The 17,084-nt window shown below is 50.1% G+C and overlaps 1 protein-coding gene across 3 annotated transcripts in view; it reads left to right on the top strand.

The window, feature by feature from the left end:
* Nucleotides 1-17,084, top strand: part of FAM83A (family with sequence similarity 83 member A) — a 29,474-nt gene extending 12,390 nt beyond the window's left edge. Inside the window, exons 2-4 of one of the 3 annotated variants that reach the window (XM_050801524.1) lie at nucleotides 945-1,069; nucleotides 14,159-14,427; nucleotides 16,534-17,084. In XM_050801524.1, the coding sequence (XP_050657481.1) occupies nucleotides 945-1,069; nucleotides 14,159-14,427; nucleotides 16,534-16,544 (405 nt within the window). In that variant the 3' untranslated portion in view covers nucleotides 16,545-17,084. Of the gene's footprint in view, nucleotides 1-944; nucleotides 1,070-9,076; nucleotides 9,355-14,158; nucleotides 15,803-16,533 lie in introns of those variants that run through there. The other 2 variants (XM_050801523.1, XM_050801525.1) reach the window with 2 other exon arrangements.

The following is a 17,084-nucleotide window of genomic DNA, read 5'->3' as shown; positions in this document are numbered from 1 at the left end:
CCTGCCTTCCATTTCTCCAGCCTTCCAGCCCTAGGGCGGGAGCAGCAGGTGTTACAGGGAAGACAAGGGATAAATAGAGCCATGGTACGATTGCAGACTCACCTTTGCTTAAGACAATACAGGGTCTATTGCTACCTCCACAAAACTACCTCCTCTGGCTGCACCCAGCCTTCCCTCTGAACAGCTTGCAGTCAGGGACTCAGGTCAAGCCACTTACAAGGCAGGGCTGGGCTTGCCTCCAAGTAACTGCCAGGCCACCTGTGGCTCATGGGGGCCTAGACTCGGGGCTCCATAGGCATCAGGCCGTTGCTTTTATTTGCTGCCTTATTTGAATTCTACCCCCTTCCTTTTTTTGTTTTGTTTTGTTTTTGTTTTTGTTTTGTTTTGTTTTTGCCAGCTAATGCCAGGATAATGAAGAACAATTCAGCCCAAGGAAAATACTAATATGGTCCAGAATCCCACCAACCAGAGATAATACATTTTCATCTTGATGAACATTCTACCAGACATTTTCTTACACAAATTGTCTTAGTCCATCACAGCTGCTATAACAGAATTCCATAGACTGGTGGCTTATAACAACAGAAATTTATTCCTATGGTTCTAGAGGCTGGGAACTCCAAGATCAATGTTCTGGCAGATTCGGCATCTGGTGAAGGCCACTTCCTGGCCTATAAATGGCTGTCTTCTTGCTGTGTCCTCACGTGGCAGAAGGAGTGAGGGAGCTCTCTAGGCTTCCTTTATAAGGCACTCATCCCATTCATGAGAGCTCCACCTTCATGACCTAATCTCCTCCCAAAGGCCCCACCTTCTAGTACCATCACCCTGGGGATTAGGTTTCTACATAGAATGGGGGTAAGGGGAACACAAACATCCAGCCTAAAGCCCAAATATATCTCTATAAACAGAATTAGGAAGTGACACCTTGACATTCCCTCCAACAGAACATTTCCATCCGGAGTGTAGAAGGAGAGGTGTATTGTGCCAAGTCAGGCAGGAAATTCGCTGGCCAAATCCGGGAGAAGTTCATCATCTCAGACTGGAGATTCGTCCTCTCTGGATCTTACAGGTGAGCCCTGGATTCGTCTCCTGTCAAGGGTTCGTGGAGGACAAGGGCTGGGCGAGGTGGAGCCCAGCTCCCATCGCTCAGACACACACACCCCCACCAGCTCCCGGAAGGTATCCCTCTGCCTGGAGCTGGAGCTGCATCACCTAGATGGGGGGAGAGGCAGGAAATGTGGGCCCTTGCTGGCAAGAATTCCAGGTAGAGAGGCATTTCCAGGTGCCTCCGTTTCCCTTGATATTGCAATAGGACATAGAATCCTCTTCTTTTCCCTCCTCGGATATCTTAGATGTGATTATGAAGTGATGCAATTTGTTTAGTTGTGTGTGTGCATACCCCATTGCTTTTTTCTTTTTTTTGAGATGGAGTCTCGCCCTGTCACCCAGGCTGGAGTGCAATGGTGCAATCACAGCTCACTGCAACCTCCATCTCCGGGATTCAAGCGATTCTCCTCCCTCAGCCCCCCACGTAGCTGGGATTGCAGGCACCCGCTACCACACCCGGCGAATTTTTGTATATTTCGTAGGGACAGGGTTTCATCGTGTTGGCCAGGCTGGTATCAAACTCCTGACCTCAGGTGATCCACCCATGTGGCCTCCCAAAGTGCTGAGATTACAGGCATGAGCCACTGCGCCCAGCCCCATTTTATTTTTTAAATTTTTATTATTTGCTCAAGCAATCCACCAGCCTCAGCCTCCCAAAGTGTTGGGATTATAGGCATGAGCCCCCTGCGCCCGGCCTCAGTTTGTGTTTAGACCCTCACACTAGACTCATACATCCAAATGACTGACCACCCATTTATTCTAACAATGCTACCTTGCCTGGGTCTGTCTTTGAAACTTGATTCAGAGCTTAAAAGATATTCTTTGAAATGTTCTTAGTGGTGGCACTAGGGAAGTGGATTTGATGGTGGGTTTTGTGGGAGGGATGAAATGAGAGGGCAATTGAGGAAGGAAGGAATAGCCGAAGGTCATTTGGGAACATTTTGTTTAGGAAGGTGATGAGTGTGACAGAGAGTGCAGAGGGGGCAACTGGTTGCATCTTATCTTACTTCCTCTGCTGCAAATACATAGCAGTGACCAGAGAAATATGAGCACAAACATTGGGATAAGCTGCGAGTGGAAGGCAGGCTTCCGGGGGCGTTAAGGATGCCCTCTTTCCCCAGGGAGCAGGAGCCCACAATGCTGTTCCAAAGCCAGGTGAAGCCAACTGCCAAATCTCTAGCCAGAGACACATGAGCATAAAGAGAAAGAGAGAAAGGGAAAAGAAATAAATAAATAAACCCTAACATTTAAAATGTGCTATCTTTCTTTAGCCTTATTAGTGCCGTTTAGCTGAAATTCCACTTTTAATGACATTAACATTGCTACCTCCAGTCTTCCTTGGGCTTATACTTGTACAGTGTCTTAGTCCATTTGGGCTGCTATAATAACATCCCATAGACCGGATAGCTTATACACAACGGAAACCCATTACTCACAGTCCTGAAGGCTGGGAAGTCCTAGGTCGAGGTGTTGGCAGATTCAGTGTCTGGGGAAGGCCCACCTTCTGTCTCATAGACTGCTGTCTTTTCACTGTGTCACACAGCGAAAGTGTATCTTTATCCCTTCATGGTAAAAAGGTGAGGGAGCTCACTGGGGCCTCTTCTGCAAGGGCACTAACCCCATTCCTGAAGGTTCTACCTTCATGACCTAATCATGACTAATCATCACATTGGGGATTAGGATTTCAAATATGAATCTGGAGGAGACACAGACATTCAGTCTAGAGCACAGAGCATAACTTTCTCTCCATCCCATTATTTTCAAACTTGCTGATAGATTTTAAGTGTGTCTTTTGTGAACAACATATCATTAATTTTTGTTTTTCTGAGACGGAGTCTCGCTCTGTCACCCAGGCTGGAGTGCAGTGGTGCGATCCCAGCTCACTGCAACCTCCGCCTCCTGGGTTCAAGTGATTCTCCTGCCTCAGCCTCCTGAGTAGCTGGGATTACAGGTGCCTGCCACCACACTTGGCTAATTTTTGTATTTTTAGTAGAGATGGGGTTTCGCTATGATGGCCAGGCTGGTCTCGAACTCCTGACCTCAGATGATCCACCCACCTCAGCCTCCCAAAGTGCAGGAATTACAGGCGTGAGCCACCGCTCCCAGCCTCATTAAAGTTTTTAAAAGTATAATTTTATCATCTGTCTTTTAATAGGTAAAATCCACATAGTTATTGTGATTGCTGATCTATTTGGATTTATTTCTAATATTTCTATTTTGACTTCGCTTTGCTTTTCCCCTTTTGTGTTTGCAGTTGAATGGACAGGTTTTCATATTACTTCTCTTTTAGATAGCTCCTTTTTTTTTCTCTGCTCGCTACGAAGCTTAATAATTTATATTTACTCTTTTCTTGTAATGGGACTCCTTCAGTTTTTAAAATACTTTACACGTTTTCCAAACAAAGTCCAAAATTGTGTAATAATTCTCCTCTCCTCCCAAATACAACAAGGACCTTCGTGCACTGTTTTTCAACATTTTGGTTCCTATTAAGTTCGTCAAGGCTGTTTCACTGTAAGGCACAGAAAATCTACTTAAACTGGCTAAGTAAAGGCGGAAGGGAGGGGGTGTTGTAAGGCTGTGGCAGTTAATCTCAGGCACAGCCAAGGGCAGGACCAGCGCCTGCCAGGCCTCCCCGAGTCTGGGAAAAGCTAGGGTAAAAGCTGCTCACTCTGGCTTTTATGGGTCCACAGGCCTGTTGTTTAGCTTCTTTTTCTGGTTCTCTCTCCTGCCTCATGGATTGTATAAGTTAAATCTGACCTCCTCATCCCTAAGCTTTGGGGCCTCCCAGCCCAGCCCCCACCACCATCACTCCTGGTCCAGCCATTCTGTCAGCCCAGATCACCAACCAGTGGATGAGCTGTCTCCGAGGCTGGTGTCCACCCCTGAGCCAGTAACCTGTGGCTGGGGCAGGGGTGGCAGAAGGGAACTTGGCACGTGGCGAAAACATGGCTGCCCTTCACCCAGGCCTAGGGTGGGGCAAGTTTTCAGAGAAGAATCTCTGAAATATGTCATTCCGTCCTCAAACTTTTTAGAATTTGAAGGTAGGAGAACAAGGCTATGGAAAAAAAGAGAATGTGGCTTAGGAGGCACTTCAAGTGCAGTTCACACCTTCCTGCCCAGCTTGCCTTGAGGTCTGGAATGTCCGTCCTAGCACTGAGGGTCCCCATGTAAGTGCCTGCTCTGGGTGTTTCATGTAAATGGAATAATCATTCAATATGCGGCATTTTGTGGCTGGCTTCTTTCACTTAACATAACGTTTTCCAGGCTCATCGAGCTGTTAGCGTGTGTCAGTGCTGCCTCCCTTTTCGTGGCTGAGCAATATTCCATGGACCGGACGGACCACAGTTGGTTTATCTGGTCGTCAATCCATAGACATTGGGTGGTTTCCTCCTTTCGGCGATTGTGAATATGAGCTGAGGAATTCTTGCAGCGCTCTTGACACTCTATTTCAAGGCACACATTCTACCCTGGGGAATGCAGATTTTTTATCACTAAAGGGAAGAAGGAGGTTGAGCTGTGGGCTAGAATAGCTGAGGATTCCCTGAACATGGGGAAGAAATCAAAGAACAGGTGCAGTGTTGAGCTGTCTCCTCAGTAGCCCCAAAATATGATACACTTTAAAGTGATCTGGGCCGGGCGTGGTGGCTCACACCTGTAATGCCAACACTTTGAGAGGCCGAGGCGGGTGGATCACCTGAGGTCAGTAGTTTGAGACCAGCCTGGCCAACATGGTGAAACCCCGTCTCTATTAAAAGTACACAAATTAGCTGGGCGCAGTGACACGCACCTGTAATCCCGGCTGCTGGGGAGGCTGAGGCACGAGAATCACTTTGAACCCGGGAGGCAGAGGCTGCAGTGAGCAGAGATCGCACCACTGCACTCCAGCCTGGGTGACAGAGTGAGACTCTCCTTCAAAAACAATTAAAAAATAAAAAATAAATAAAGTGATCTGAACTTCAACAGATCAAAGTTTGGATGTTTAAAAAAAAAAAACTTCTTACCCAGAGGCTCTTATCTATAACATCCTGCCCAAAGTTCAAGATTAGACAATTATTTCTGAGAAATGTTGCACCCTCCCAGGACCCACTAGCTGCATTGCACAGGACCATGGGGCGGTTATCTCTGTGGAAAAAAGGAGAAGGCCTGGGAACACAGTCATTTGGAAACAGAGATGTAAAGATAAAAGGCTGAGAAACAACTTCTTATTATCTGTGTATATGACGAAAACTGATGAAGGAGCTTAAGCGACCGGGAGGGATTTCGAACATTTCAGGGAGATCAGAACTGCGCTAGTTGTGGGGGCTTCCTCCCTCTACCAAATGGTGTCAAATGCTGGGCAGATTAAGCTGAAACACATTCCCAAGATAAACTTCCCTGTAACACCTTCAGGAAAAGTGTCTATCTTCAACTTCTCAAAATATGAATTGTTCCACCCTCGAATCCTCAAATCCATATCATTTCACTTTTAAACCAAACAATCTCTCATACATTATGCTTTCCCCTAGAAGAACAAGAATGTGAATGTGTTAGGTCGTACCCCACTCTTTTGTTTCGAGATGCTCTGTTGCCTAGCGTGGTGGTGGTGTGATCTCAGCTCACTGCAGCCTCAGCCTCCTGGTTCAAGTGATACTCCCACCTCAGCCTCCCAGTAGCTGGAATTACAGGCGTGCACCTGGCTAATTGTCTTGTATATTTAGTAGAGATGGGGGGTTTCACCATGTTGGCCAGGCTGGTCTCGAACTCCTGACCTCAAGTGATCCGCCCTCCTCGGCCTCCCAAATTGCTGGGATTACAGGCGTGAACCACTGCTCCCAGCTTCTATACCCAACTCTTAATAGCTACGTACCTGTCATCTCTCTGGGCCTGTTTCCTCATCAGAACGAAATGGAAAATAATAACACATTCTCTTTGTATTAGAATTGTTGTAGAATTAAGTAAAACAGCAAGTGTAAATAGCTGCTGGGCATCTGAGATGCACTAAAAAAAGGTCACTTAAGAGTGTATTGTTGTTTAAGACATTGGTATTACTTAATACTTTCAAATTTATTTTGATATTAATAATTATAGTTCCAAGCAGGGTCTGTTTGAAGAGGATTACTGAGTTTTACTAGGCAGGCCGTGATTATTACTGTTACCAGCATTTTTATGCTTAACTAACATTGGTCTGTTGTATAAAGTGGTTTGACCTCACTTTCCAGTTGGTTTCTGTGAATTAGAAAAGAGCTATCATTGGCCGGGCACGGTGGCTCACGCCTGTAATCCTAGCACTTTGGGAGGCCGAGGCGGATCACCTGAGGTCAGGAGTTCGAGAGCAGCCAGACCAACACGGAGAAACCCCATCTCTACTAAAAATACAAAATTAGCCAGGTGTGGTGGTGGGTACCTGTAACCCCAGCTACTCAGGAGGTTGAGGCAGGAGACTAGCTTGAACCCGGGAGGCAGAGGTTGTGGTGAGCTGACACTATTGCATGCCAGCCTGGGCAACAAGAGTGAAATTCTATCTCAAAAAAAAAAAAAGAAAGAAAGAAAGAAAAGGACTATTATTATGAAAGTATACTAATTTTTTTATTTGTGAAGGTAAGGGGTAATCCTTCTGCAGGGTTTGTTAGAGGGAAAGTGTTGGAGAAACATGCCTTCCCCCAACCCGTAACCCCTCTGCGCCCTGCTGCCCAGCCCACTCTCCGAGTAAAGAAGCCAGCAGAGAAGTCGGAAACCATGTCCACAGAAGGCAGATGGGAGTGGAGTTCATCCCTCCCTGTCTGATGGGAGCTACTGGGGAATTACAATGAAAAACAAAATCTCCTCTCAGAAAACTTCCCTACGAAAGTAGAAGTGAAGGAAAACAGTTGCGTTATCAAGTAAGCATTAGACCAGAATACAATGCCAATGATGGGCAACTCACTACAGAGACAGCAGGCAGAAAGAAACGTCCCTCTTTCATATCGCAAAGTGGATCCAGCCCATTTCAGGAGGGAGGTTCTGCTTGTGGAGTCGGAGGACAGCTGCAGTCAGGCCCATCTTCTTCCAGAACACCGGAGGATGGAGTGTGACTTGCACACAGCTAAAATGTTTCAAGTAGAAAACGAAGAAGGGGAAGGTCTCTTCCCTTATTTTCAGTGGGAAGAACTAAGCATCTCATTTTTAATTTATACTTGCCCTTCCGGAGTCCATTACACAGCCCAGAGGCCCTTGCCCTAGTCAGGAGGAAGCAGAACTAACATTGCCGAAGGATGTCAGGGCCTGGGCCAGGTGTGATCAGAACTTTAATAAGGGCTGGGTGCGATGGCTCACGCCTGTAATCCCAACACTCTGGGAGGCTGAGCGGGGTGGCTCACTTGAGGTCAGGAGTTTGAGACCAGCCAGGCCAACATGGTGAAACCCTGTCTCTACTAAAAATACAAAAAATTAGGCCGGGCACAGTGGCTCACACCTGTAACCCCAGCACTTTGGGAGGCCGAGGTGGGTGGATCACCTGAGGTCAGGAGTTCAAGGCCAGACTGGCCAACAAGGCGAAACTTGTCTCTACTAAAACTACAAAAAATTAGCCAGGCACGGCAGCAGGTGCCTGTAATTCCAACCACTTGGGAGGCTGAGGCAGGAGAATTGCTTGAACCTGGGAGGTGGAGGTTGCAGTCAGCTGAGATACACTCCAGCCTGGGCAACAGAGCAAGACTGTCTCAAAACAAAACAAAACAAAACAAAACAAAACGGACTTTAATCAGGATTTAATCCTTATGACAACACTTTGAAGAAGGCATCATCCCATCACCCTCCTCATTGACAGAGGTGGGGCGGGGGATTTAGGCACAGAAAGGGGAGGCAACTGACCCAGGGTCACCAGCTTCCTTGACTAGGGTCACTGGCTCTCCAATCCCTGTGAAGCTGGGAGCTGGGCTTGTTAGCCAGATGCGCAGCCCAGGAGGAAGGTGGCTGTAGCCTGAATACATGCAGGGCCATTTGTGTTTACTGTCATTCCTGAGGGTTGTGGAGGAGCCAGCTCCTGCAGGGAGCACAGGACACCAACAGTGATTTTGCCCTTGACATTCAAAGGTGATCTGCTTACTAGCCTTTCAGGGGATCATCTTCCTCAGGACCAGTCTCCCCTTAGAGTTGTTTCCAGTAAAAACAAAACAAAACAAAAAACCCAGAAGAGGCAGGCCCTTTATCCCTTTCTTTTAGCCCAGCTACCTGGGGCTTCAGATATTTTGGCCCCTCCTTCCGGTTGTATATGGTTCTCCCAAACTGAAGAGCCCTGCTTCCTCTGCTGAGGCTAGAGGGCTGACGTTGTGCATTTCAACACTGAAGGGCTGGTTGAGGGACTGACCCCAGCATAGGTGCCATGCCAGTGCCATCAAGAAAAATTGCAGAGCGGCCAGAGGGGATTTGCGTGTGTGCTCTGAGATCAGCAGGAGCTAAGGAAGTGCTCTGGGGTCAGCTGAGAGGGCGCCACCACTTCTGCCTGGCAGGTCCAGGAGGTCGGTGCCATTGGCTGGAGTTGGGTCTTGAAGGATGGGAATGATTTCAGGGGGTGGGGAAGAGGCAGGCAAAACTGGGCATTGGGAACAGCACGGAGAACAACAACAGCAAGGCATCATCCTGGCTTCTAACTGGCCTCCTGCCCATGGGTTTTCTCTCCCAGGAACAGAACACAAACCAGATCAAACCACTTTAAAATCCTTCAATACTCGCCACTGCTCCTAGGGGAAAAAAAAAAAACAAAAAACTACATCCTTACCAGGGCCTCTATCTCAGTAGGATGCCCCCACTCCTCCACGGGGTTGGCGCCACACTGGCCGCCTCCTGGGTCTTTCGTGCTCTTTCAAGTCTCAGGGCCTTTGCACTTGGTGTTCGTGCCCTCCTGGGTCTTTCGTGCTCTTTCAAGTCTCAGGGCCTTTGCACTTGGTGTTCGTGCCCTCCGTCGGAGAGCTCATTCCTGCTGTCTCTATCTTGCTAACTCCTCATCTTGCAGGTGGCGGCTTCCAGATCATTGCCTCAGAGACCTCTGATCACCCCCTCCCGAGCCCTCTTACCCTCCATGGCTTCACTCCCATCATGATTTGGAATTATTTATTTGTGAAGTTGATTAGCCAAGATTATAAACAACATGAGGTCAGGGACTGGACTGGGTATGTTTTCTTCTCTGTTGCTTTCCTGGCATGAAGTATGGTAAATACGGCATCTGATGCATTGTACATGGCCACAAATATTTGTTGAATGAATGAATAAAAGCACATTGGGTTCTGAGCATTCAGTGTCCTGAAAGATTATAGTTTTTCAAATTGTGCCTTACCATCCATTAGTGGGGTGTGAAATCAATTTAGTAGACGATGTCTAGCATTTTTTTTACATGACACAGAATAGAATAAAAATAATCAGAGCACACTGAGGTAAAGGATGTTCTGGAAATTATTGTGTGGTTATGTACTTGTAGGTCATGATGTAAAATGTGCTTTTCCAAGAATAGCCAAGATAAATCCAAAGAAGAAAAACAAGCAGGGAGAACTTGCCCTACCAGAGTTCAGGACTTGTCATGAAACTGCGGTAATCAAGACAATATGGCATTGGAAGAGGGACAAACTGACACACAGAACAGAAAGCTCAGGCACAGATTCACACATGACAGAGCATGTCAGAGCAGTGGGGAAAGGAGGAAGTGGAAAAAATACCCCCCCCCCGTATGTAAAACGGGATTACTACCCACCTCGCATGCATTTGTTTACAAATCAACTTGCAATTGATGAAAAGAATTTGAATGTTGAAAATAAACTTTAAAACTCTTAGTAGATTTCTTTAAAAAAAAAAAAAAAAAAGCACTGACCATAAAAGTTTGCTTAATCTGACGATATTACAATTAAGAATGTTGGTTCATTGACATCTTGGCTGGGCACAGTGGTTCACCTCTGTAATCCCAGCACTTTGGGAGGCGGAGGCAGGCGGATCAGCTGAGGTCAAGAGTTCAAGACCAGCCTAGCCAACATGGTGAAACCCTGTCTCTACTAAAAACACGAAAATTAGCCTGGTGTGGGGGCAGGCGCCTGTAGTCCCAGCTACTGGGGAGGCCAAGGCAGGAGAATCACTTGAACCCAGGAGGCAGAGGATGCAGTGAGCCGAGATTGAGCCACTGCACTCCAGCCTAGGGGACAGAACGAGAAAAGGAAGGAAGGAAGGAAGGAAAGAAGGAAGGAAGGAGGGAGGGAGGGAGGGAGGGAGGGAAGGAAGGAAGGAAGGAAGGAAGGAAGGAAGGAAGGAAGGAAGGAAGGAAGGAAGGAAGGAAGGAAGGAAGGAAGGAAGGAAAGATATCTTAAAGAAAGTGAAAAGTCAGTTACGAACTGGAAGCAGCTATTGAAGATGCACACACCTGACAGAGATTAGTGCTGAGACTCACAAGGGCACAAGAGCACAGCAGAAAAGTGGGTGGGAGACGTAAGTAGGCATTTCACCAAGGAGGCAACACATGGTTAAAAAACAAAAATAAAAACAAAAACAAAAAAAAACATGTGGAAAGATGTGCAGCGTCATGAGAGATCCGGAAAATGTGAGTCGAGGCTAGAATGAGTCCCCATTTCACACCTCTCCAACCAGCACAGAAATGAAAAAGACTAACCATACCAAATGGTGGATTTCAGGGATCTTTCACACACTGTTGATGGGATTGCAAATTGGGACAATGACTGTGGAAAGATTTTGGCCCTTTCTCTAAAAGCGGAATACTCACCTAGTTTAAAACCCACCAACTGTACTCCTAGGTATATTTCCACAAGAAGCTGGTCCACATGTATGGTAGAAGACGTATGAGAATGTTCACGGCAGCGCTGTTCACAACAGAACCCAAATGCTTAGCAGAGGGAGGTGATGAATGCACCACGAGACAGCCATCAGTGCCATATTACACAACAGTCAAAAATGAAGTACTGCAGGCCGGGCACAGTGGCTCACACCTGTAATCCCAGCGTTTTGGGAGGCCAAGGTGGGTGGATCACTTGAGGTCAGGAGTTTGAGACCAGCCTGGCCAACATGGCGAAACCCCGTCTCTACTAAAAATACAAAAACTAGCCATGGTGGCAGGTGCCTGTAATCCCAGTTACTTGGGAGGCTGAGACAGAAGAAGTGCTTGAACCCAGGAGGCAGAGGTTGCAGTGAGCCGCGATCATGCCACTGCACCCCAGCCTGGGCAACAAGAGTGAAACTCCATCTCAAAAAAAATAAAAAAAACCAAAAGACAAAAAAAATTCTTTAATTATGGAAAAATGAAAGCAAGGTTGTTATGATCACAGGATTCATGATGTGCTCAGTTCTAGTTCAGGGGTCCTGGGAAAGGGATGCAAGGAGGGATGCTATGGCTTGATGTGGACTATCCTCAAGATGCTACCTTGGCCAGGTGTGGTGGCTCATGCCTGTAATCCCAGCACTTTGGGAGGCCAAGCAGGGAGGATCACTTGAAGCCGGGAGTTCAAGACCAGTCTGGGCAACATAGCAAGACCCCATCTCTGCCAAAAAAATTTTTTTAAGAGAAAAGTTTTTGAAAAGATGTGACCTTTTCTTTTAGGTAGTGGGTTCATAAGTGCTTACTATATTACTTAAAATCACCAATTAAATAGCTAAATAAGTGAAAATGGGTGATGAATAGACCAATGAGTAGAGTGGTCATGAGCCGAAGATGATTAAATGAATGCTACGTACTTATGGGCCAAACAACAATGGAAATAAAATGTATTTCTGCTCATGGGCTGTGATCAAAAGTATAAAAGCTAAAGCATGGCCAGGCACAGTGGCTCACACCTGTAATCCCAGCACTTTGGCAGGCTGAGGCAAGTGGATCACGAGGTCAGGAGTTCAAGGCCAGGCTGGCCAAGATGGTGAAACCCTGTCTCTACTAAAAATACAAAAATTAGCTAGGCATGGTGGTGGGCACCTGTAATCCCAGCTACTCTAGAGACTGAGGCAGACAATTGCTTGAACCCGGGATGCAGAGGTTGCAGTGAGCTGAGATCATGCCACTGCACTCCGGCCTGGGCAACAGAGCGAGACTCCATCTCAAAAACAAAAGGAAAAAAAAAAGCTAAAGCACGAGATGCCCGGGTGTGTAGGTGTCGGGGGCTCTGGTGCCGGGCGCTCTGGTGCCGGGCACAGTGCAATCAGGGACACAGGTGCTGGGGACCTGAGGAATTGCCAGGACGTCTTTGGACTTGTTCTTTGGACTTGTTCTGTTGAGCAAAGCAGCAGCTATGTTGCCCCATGTAGCCTGATTTAGACAACATAGGGCGACTGGCTTCTGAGTGTAGCGCGGCCCTTTGTCCCTGCAGCTTGCCTCCTGTCCCGTGGCGGGGCTGGTCCTTGGCTCCGCTTACCTCTCTGGGGGTGTGGGTGGTTCCCTTCCTGAGGTGAGATTTAAACAAAGCCTCATTGCTGTTCCCAGGATTATCCGAGCCTTGTGCGGCCCCGCCCTGCCTCGCAGAGCAGGCAACTCCCAACCCTGGGCCGAGGCCAGGCCTTTGGGTGGCAAGACGGGTGGGCTGGGGCTGGGGGCTGCGACCCCATCCTTGGTGGGCCCCTTTCTGCTCAGCTCTGGCGCTGTCCCGGCTCGGCGACCATTGACCATTCCCCTGACCATGCTTCTCCCCTTGCTTCAAGTTCACCTGTGCGGGAGCCCAGGATCCTCTAGCCTGGTGCTCTTGGGAGATCTATGCTATTACCAGAGTTTCAAGCATTGCTTGGGGGAGGGGGGATTGGGGAGGGAGGGGGGAACGAAAGGAGTTTTCCATCGGAAACAGAAAAGATTTTGGGTTAAATCTGGGAATCAGGCCGGGCGCGGTGGCTCACGCCTGTAATCCCGGCACTTCGGGAGGCCGAGGCGGGCGGATCACGAGGTCAGGAGTTCGAGACCAGCCTAGCCAATATGGTGAACCCCTGCTTCTACTAAAAATACAAAAATTAGCTGGGCGTGGTGGCGGGCGCCAGTAATCCCAGCTATTCGGGTGGTTTAGGCAGGATAATCGTTTGAACCCGGGACGCAGAGGTTGCGGTGGGACGAGATCGTGCCATTGCACTCCAGCCTGGGTGACAGAGCGAGACTATCTCAAAAAAAAAAAAAAAACTCTGGTATACAAAGTATATACAAAGTAATAACTGCCTTAGGCATTTGGTTTTTCCCTAAAACCTGTAAGTGGTGGCCCCAGGCCTCTCCTTGAGGGTGTCTCCCCACTCCCCCATCCCCTCCACCCCGTGTCTCCAGGGACGCAGGCCGCACGGCGCTCCTCCTCTGTTCATCCCAGCTGGGGCCCTGTGCCTGAAAATGGAGCCGAACCCTCTTTCAGGAATGCTTTAGATTTTCATGAAAACACAGCCCGGCTTCCCAAGAGCAGCCTTTTGTAGGGGCTTTCCCCACCCCTGTGTGGTTAAAGGAGCTGGCGCTCCACATTCCACAAGTGGAGAGAGAAGGCCCCGGCTGCTGGGTGACTCCCCTGAGCGAGGAGTCCGGGAGCCTGGGACTCAGCCCCCTTCTGCCTCCTCAGGGAGCCTCTGAGGAGGGATTCGCTCTGGCCTCTTAATTATTCGCCTGCAAACACATTCTGGCCCCTGAGCCTCAGTTTCGTCGTCTGTAAGAGAGGCGTTGCAATGTCTCCCTCTCAGGGTTTCTGCCTGGATGAAAGGAGCCCGCCAGGAGGGGAGGGTGGGCATGGGGGTTGGTCCCCTTACGTCCCTGCCCCGGGGGGTCCCACAACTCCCAGACTAGTCACCCAGGAGGGTCTTGGGGCCCGGGCCGCGAAACCTCCTATCTGTCCTCCTCTTCCTCCCCTCCCCTCCTCCTCTTCCTCCTCTTCTCCCTTTCCCCTTTCCCCTCCCCTCCCCTCCTCCTCTTCCTCCTCTTCTCCCTTTCCCCTTTCCCCTTCCCCCTCCCCTCCTCCTCCTGTTCCCCCTCCCACATCCCCTCTCCCTCCTTTTCCTTCCTCCACCTCCTCCCTCCCTTCCCCTCCTGCTCCGCTTCCCCTCCCCCTCCTTCCCCCTCCTCCTCCTCCCTCCTCCTCCCTCACTGTCTCCTCTTCCCCTCCAGCTTCACCTGGCTCTGCGGACACGTGCACCGGAACATCCTCTCCAAGTTCACAGGCCAGGCGGTGGAGCCGTTTGACGAGGAGTTCCGCCACCTCTACGCCTCCTCCAAGCCCGTGATGGGCCTGAAGTCCCCGCGGCTGGTCGCCCCCGTCCCGACCGGAGCAGCCCCCGCCAATGGTCGCCTCAGCAGCAGCAGCGGCTCCGCCAGTGACCGCACGTCCTCCAACCCCTTCAGCGGCCTCTCGGCGGGCAGCCACCCCCGCACCCGAAGTGTGTCAGCGTCTTCGGGGCCCGGCAGCCCCGCGGCCCCACACCCGCCTCCACCGCCCCGGTTCCAGCCCCATCACGGCCCTTGGGGAGCCCCGAGTCCCCAGGCCCACTTCTCCCCGCGGCCCCACGACGGCCTGCCCGCCGCAGTCTACAGCAACCTGGGGGCCTACAGGCCCACTCGGCTGCAGCTGGAGCAGTTGGGCCTGGTGCCGAGGCTGACTCCCACCTGGAGGCCCTTCCTGCAGGCCTCCCCTCACTTCTGAAGGCCCCTTCCCCTGCTGCCCTCTCCAGGCCCAGGACTGGGCACTCCCTGGGGCCCAAAGACCCACCACAAAGCGAATGGCGTTGAGCCACTTCCCTTTGAAAAGACACAGTCATTGCCATGGTTCAATGTTCCCAGGTCCCAGGCCATCCACTTGCGGGCCCCCACCAATCCTTGGGTTCCCTGCTCTAGTTCGACCCGTGCAGCACATTCCAGAAGGTTCCAGGGAGGTTGTGGGGCAGCTAGAGGACAAAATCATGAAAACGGAGCCCCTGTCTTCCAGAGATCATCCAGGGCTTTAATATTAATGGCCCCCTAAACTCTGTAAGAAGCGTGAAATGCAGCCCAAGTTTTACAAATGGGTAATCCGAGGCACTGAGAGGTAGATGGTAGGTTGGTACTTCTAGTTCCCAGTGCCTAGGAATGGTCCACTCCCAAGAGATTCAGGAAAGACAGAGGAGAAGCTGTGGGAACGTTCTGGATGTTTCGGGAAAGTTGGGCAAACTCCTCCTCCTAGGAAAGGCTAATACTAGGGTATCCCTGGGCCTGATGAGTTAGGGGTGAGGCCCCGGAACCCGTATCTGTGAGTTGTAAGGGGGACCATCTGAAGCTGTAGCCACCAGGGATGGAGCTAGCTGAGGAGTCTGGGGGGTCGGGTGGGACAAGACAGTTTAGTAGACTCAGATTCTTGCTTCAGAGAGCCTTGGGCTGGCCTGGAGGTCCCTGGAGTCTAGGCTGGACCTAGGAGCTTGAGTTGTCAGGGGCCAGGACTGGCCCCACCGCAGTGCCCAGGCCAGTCTTGAGCAGCAGGGAGGGCTCAGCTGTCCCCAGATCCAGGTGCCTCTGACCAGCCTGGTCACCTCCTGAGGAATAAATGCTGAACCTCACAAACCCCATCATTCATTCCTTCTCAATTCACAGTGCCCATCTTTGTTCCTGCAGTGGTACTAGGTCCTAAGGGCACAGCCTAGCTGAGTGTAAATAAATATAGGATGCTTAGAAAGCATAAAGGAGGGGCCAGGCATGGTGGCTCATGCCTGTAATCCCAGAACTTTGAGAGGCCAAGATGGGTGGATTACCTGGTCTCAAGACCAGCCTGAACCAATATGGTGATACCCCATCTCTACTAAAAATACAAAAATTAGCTGGGCATAGTGGCATGCGCCTGTAGTCCCCCCTACTCAGCAGGCTGAGACAGGAGAATTGCTTGAACCCAGGAAGTGGAGGTTGCAGTGAACTGAGATTGTGCCACTGCACTCCAGCCTGGGCAACAAAGCACGACTCCATCACAGGGGGGAAAAAAGAGAGAGAGAGAGAGCATAGAGGAGGGGTGGCCAGCCCTGTGGTGGGTGGGACATCAGGGACACTTCCCAGAGAAAGTAACAGTTAACCCTGCACCTCAGGTGTGATAGCGGGGTCAGTGGTATGTGATCCAGGCTGGGCAGCCAAAGGGAAGCAGGTGCCAACTCCACATCTTTCTTCTGTTTCTAGGCCCTCTCCTCCTTTGTCAGTTTTTGGCTGGGAAGCTCAGCCTTCGCCGTGGAGGGCCGAGAACACAGCACTGTTTCTCCTGGTGGCCTCTGACCCCTGATGGCTTGTGGCATCCTCCCCAGTCCCCTCTGCCCATCCATCCCTGTTCCAGTTCTCCACTGCTCCCAGCATGGTCAGGGGCATCCTGGCTTCCAGTTTCTTTTATTATTATTATTAATAATTATTGTATTCCTGTCCTTCACTTTTCTTCTCCTTAGTTCCTGAAAGTAAACAAAACAAAACAAAAACAAAACAACAACGCTTTGGTTCCTGGTGGCTTCCTCAACCCCAGCCCTGACCCTGTGGTTTCACAGCTGGCGGCTGAGATGAGGTTAGAATGGCCGGGCCCGGCTGAGCATTCCAAATGGGATTTCACCATCTGCTGAGAAAGTTTCAGGAAGGCAAACCTTGCCAGGTCATAGAAGCCCCCAAGCCCAGCTTTCCAAAGGCCTCAGCCTGTGCCTGTGTCGAGCTCAGTCCTGGGAGATAGGGGAGAACCCACAGACAGGAACAAGCCCCCCTACTCCTGACCACCTTCCATCAGCAGTCTCCCCTCCGTGGTCGTCTTTGTTGACAAAGGTGCAGTTTCTCCTCTTCTGAGCACCTGTAACGTGTGATGCGCTGCCTGCTGGGAGGTTAGGTCGGGGCTGCCCCGGCGAGTGGAGCATGAGCAGAACGGCTGAGGGTCACTTCCAGGCAGAAGCTTTGAGAGCCTGGGCACAGGTTGCCACATAGAAGCAGCTCTCCAGTTGAAGCCCTCCTCTGCCAGCCTGGGGTCCTAAGCGATGAGCAGAATCCCCACTCCCACCCACCAACCCGCAGTGGATATGTAGTGAGCAAGAAATAAACCTTTGTTGTTTAAGCC

This window comes from Macaca thibetana, chromosome 8 (genome assembly GCF_024542745.1).
Source record: "Macaca thibetana thibetana isolate TM-01 chromosome 8, ASM2454274v1, whole genome shotgun sequence".
Lineage (NCBI taxonomy): Eukaryota > Metazoa > Chordata > Mammalia > Primates > Cercopithecidae > Macaca > Macaca thibetana.
The sequence above is the reverse complement of the archived record's forward strand: the minus strand, read 5'-3'. Positions and strand labels throughout refer to the sequence as shown.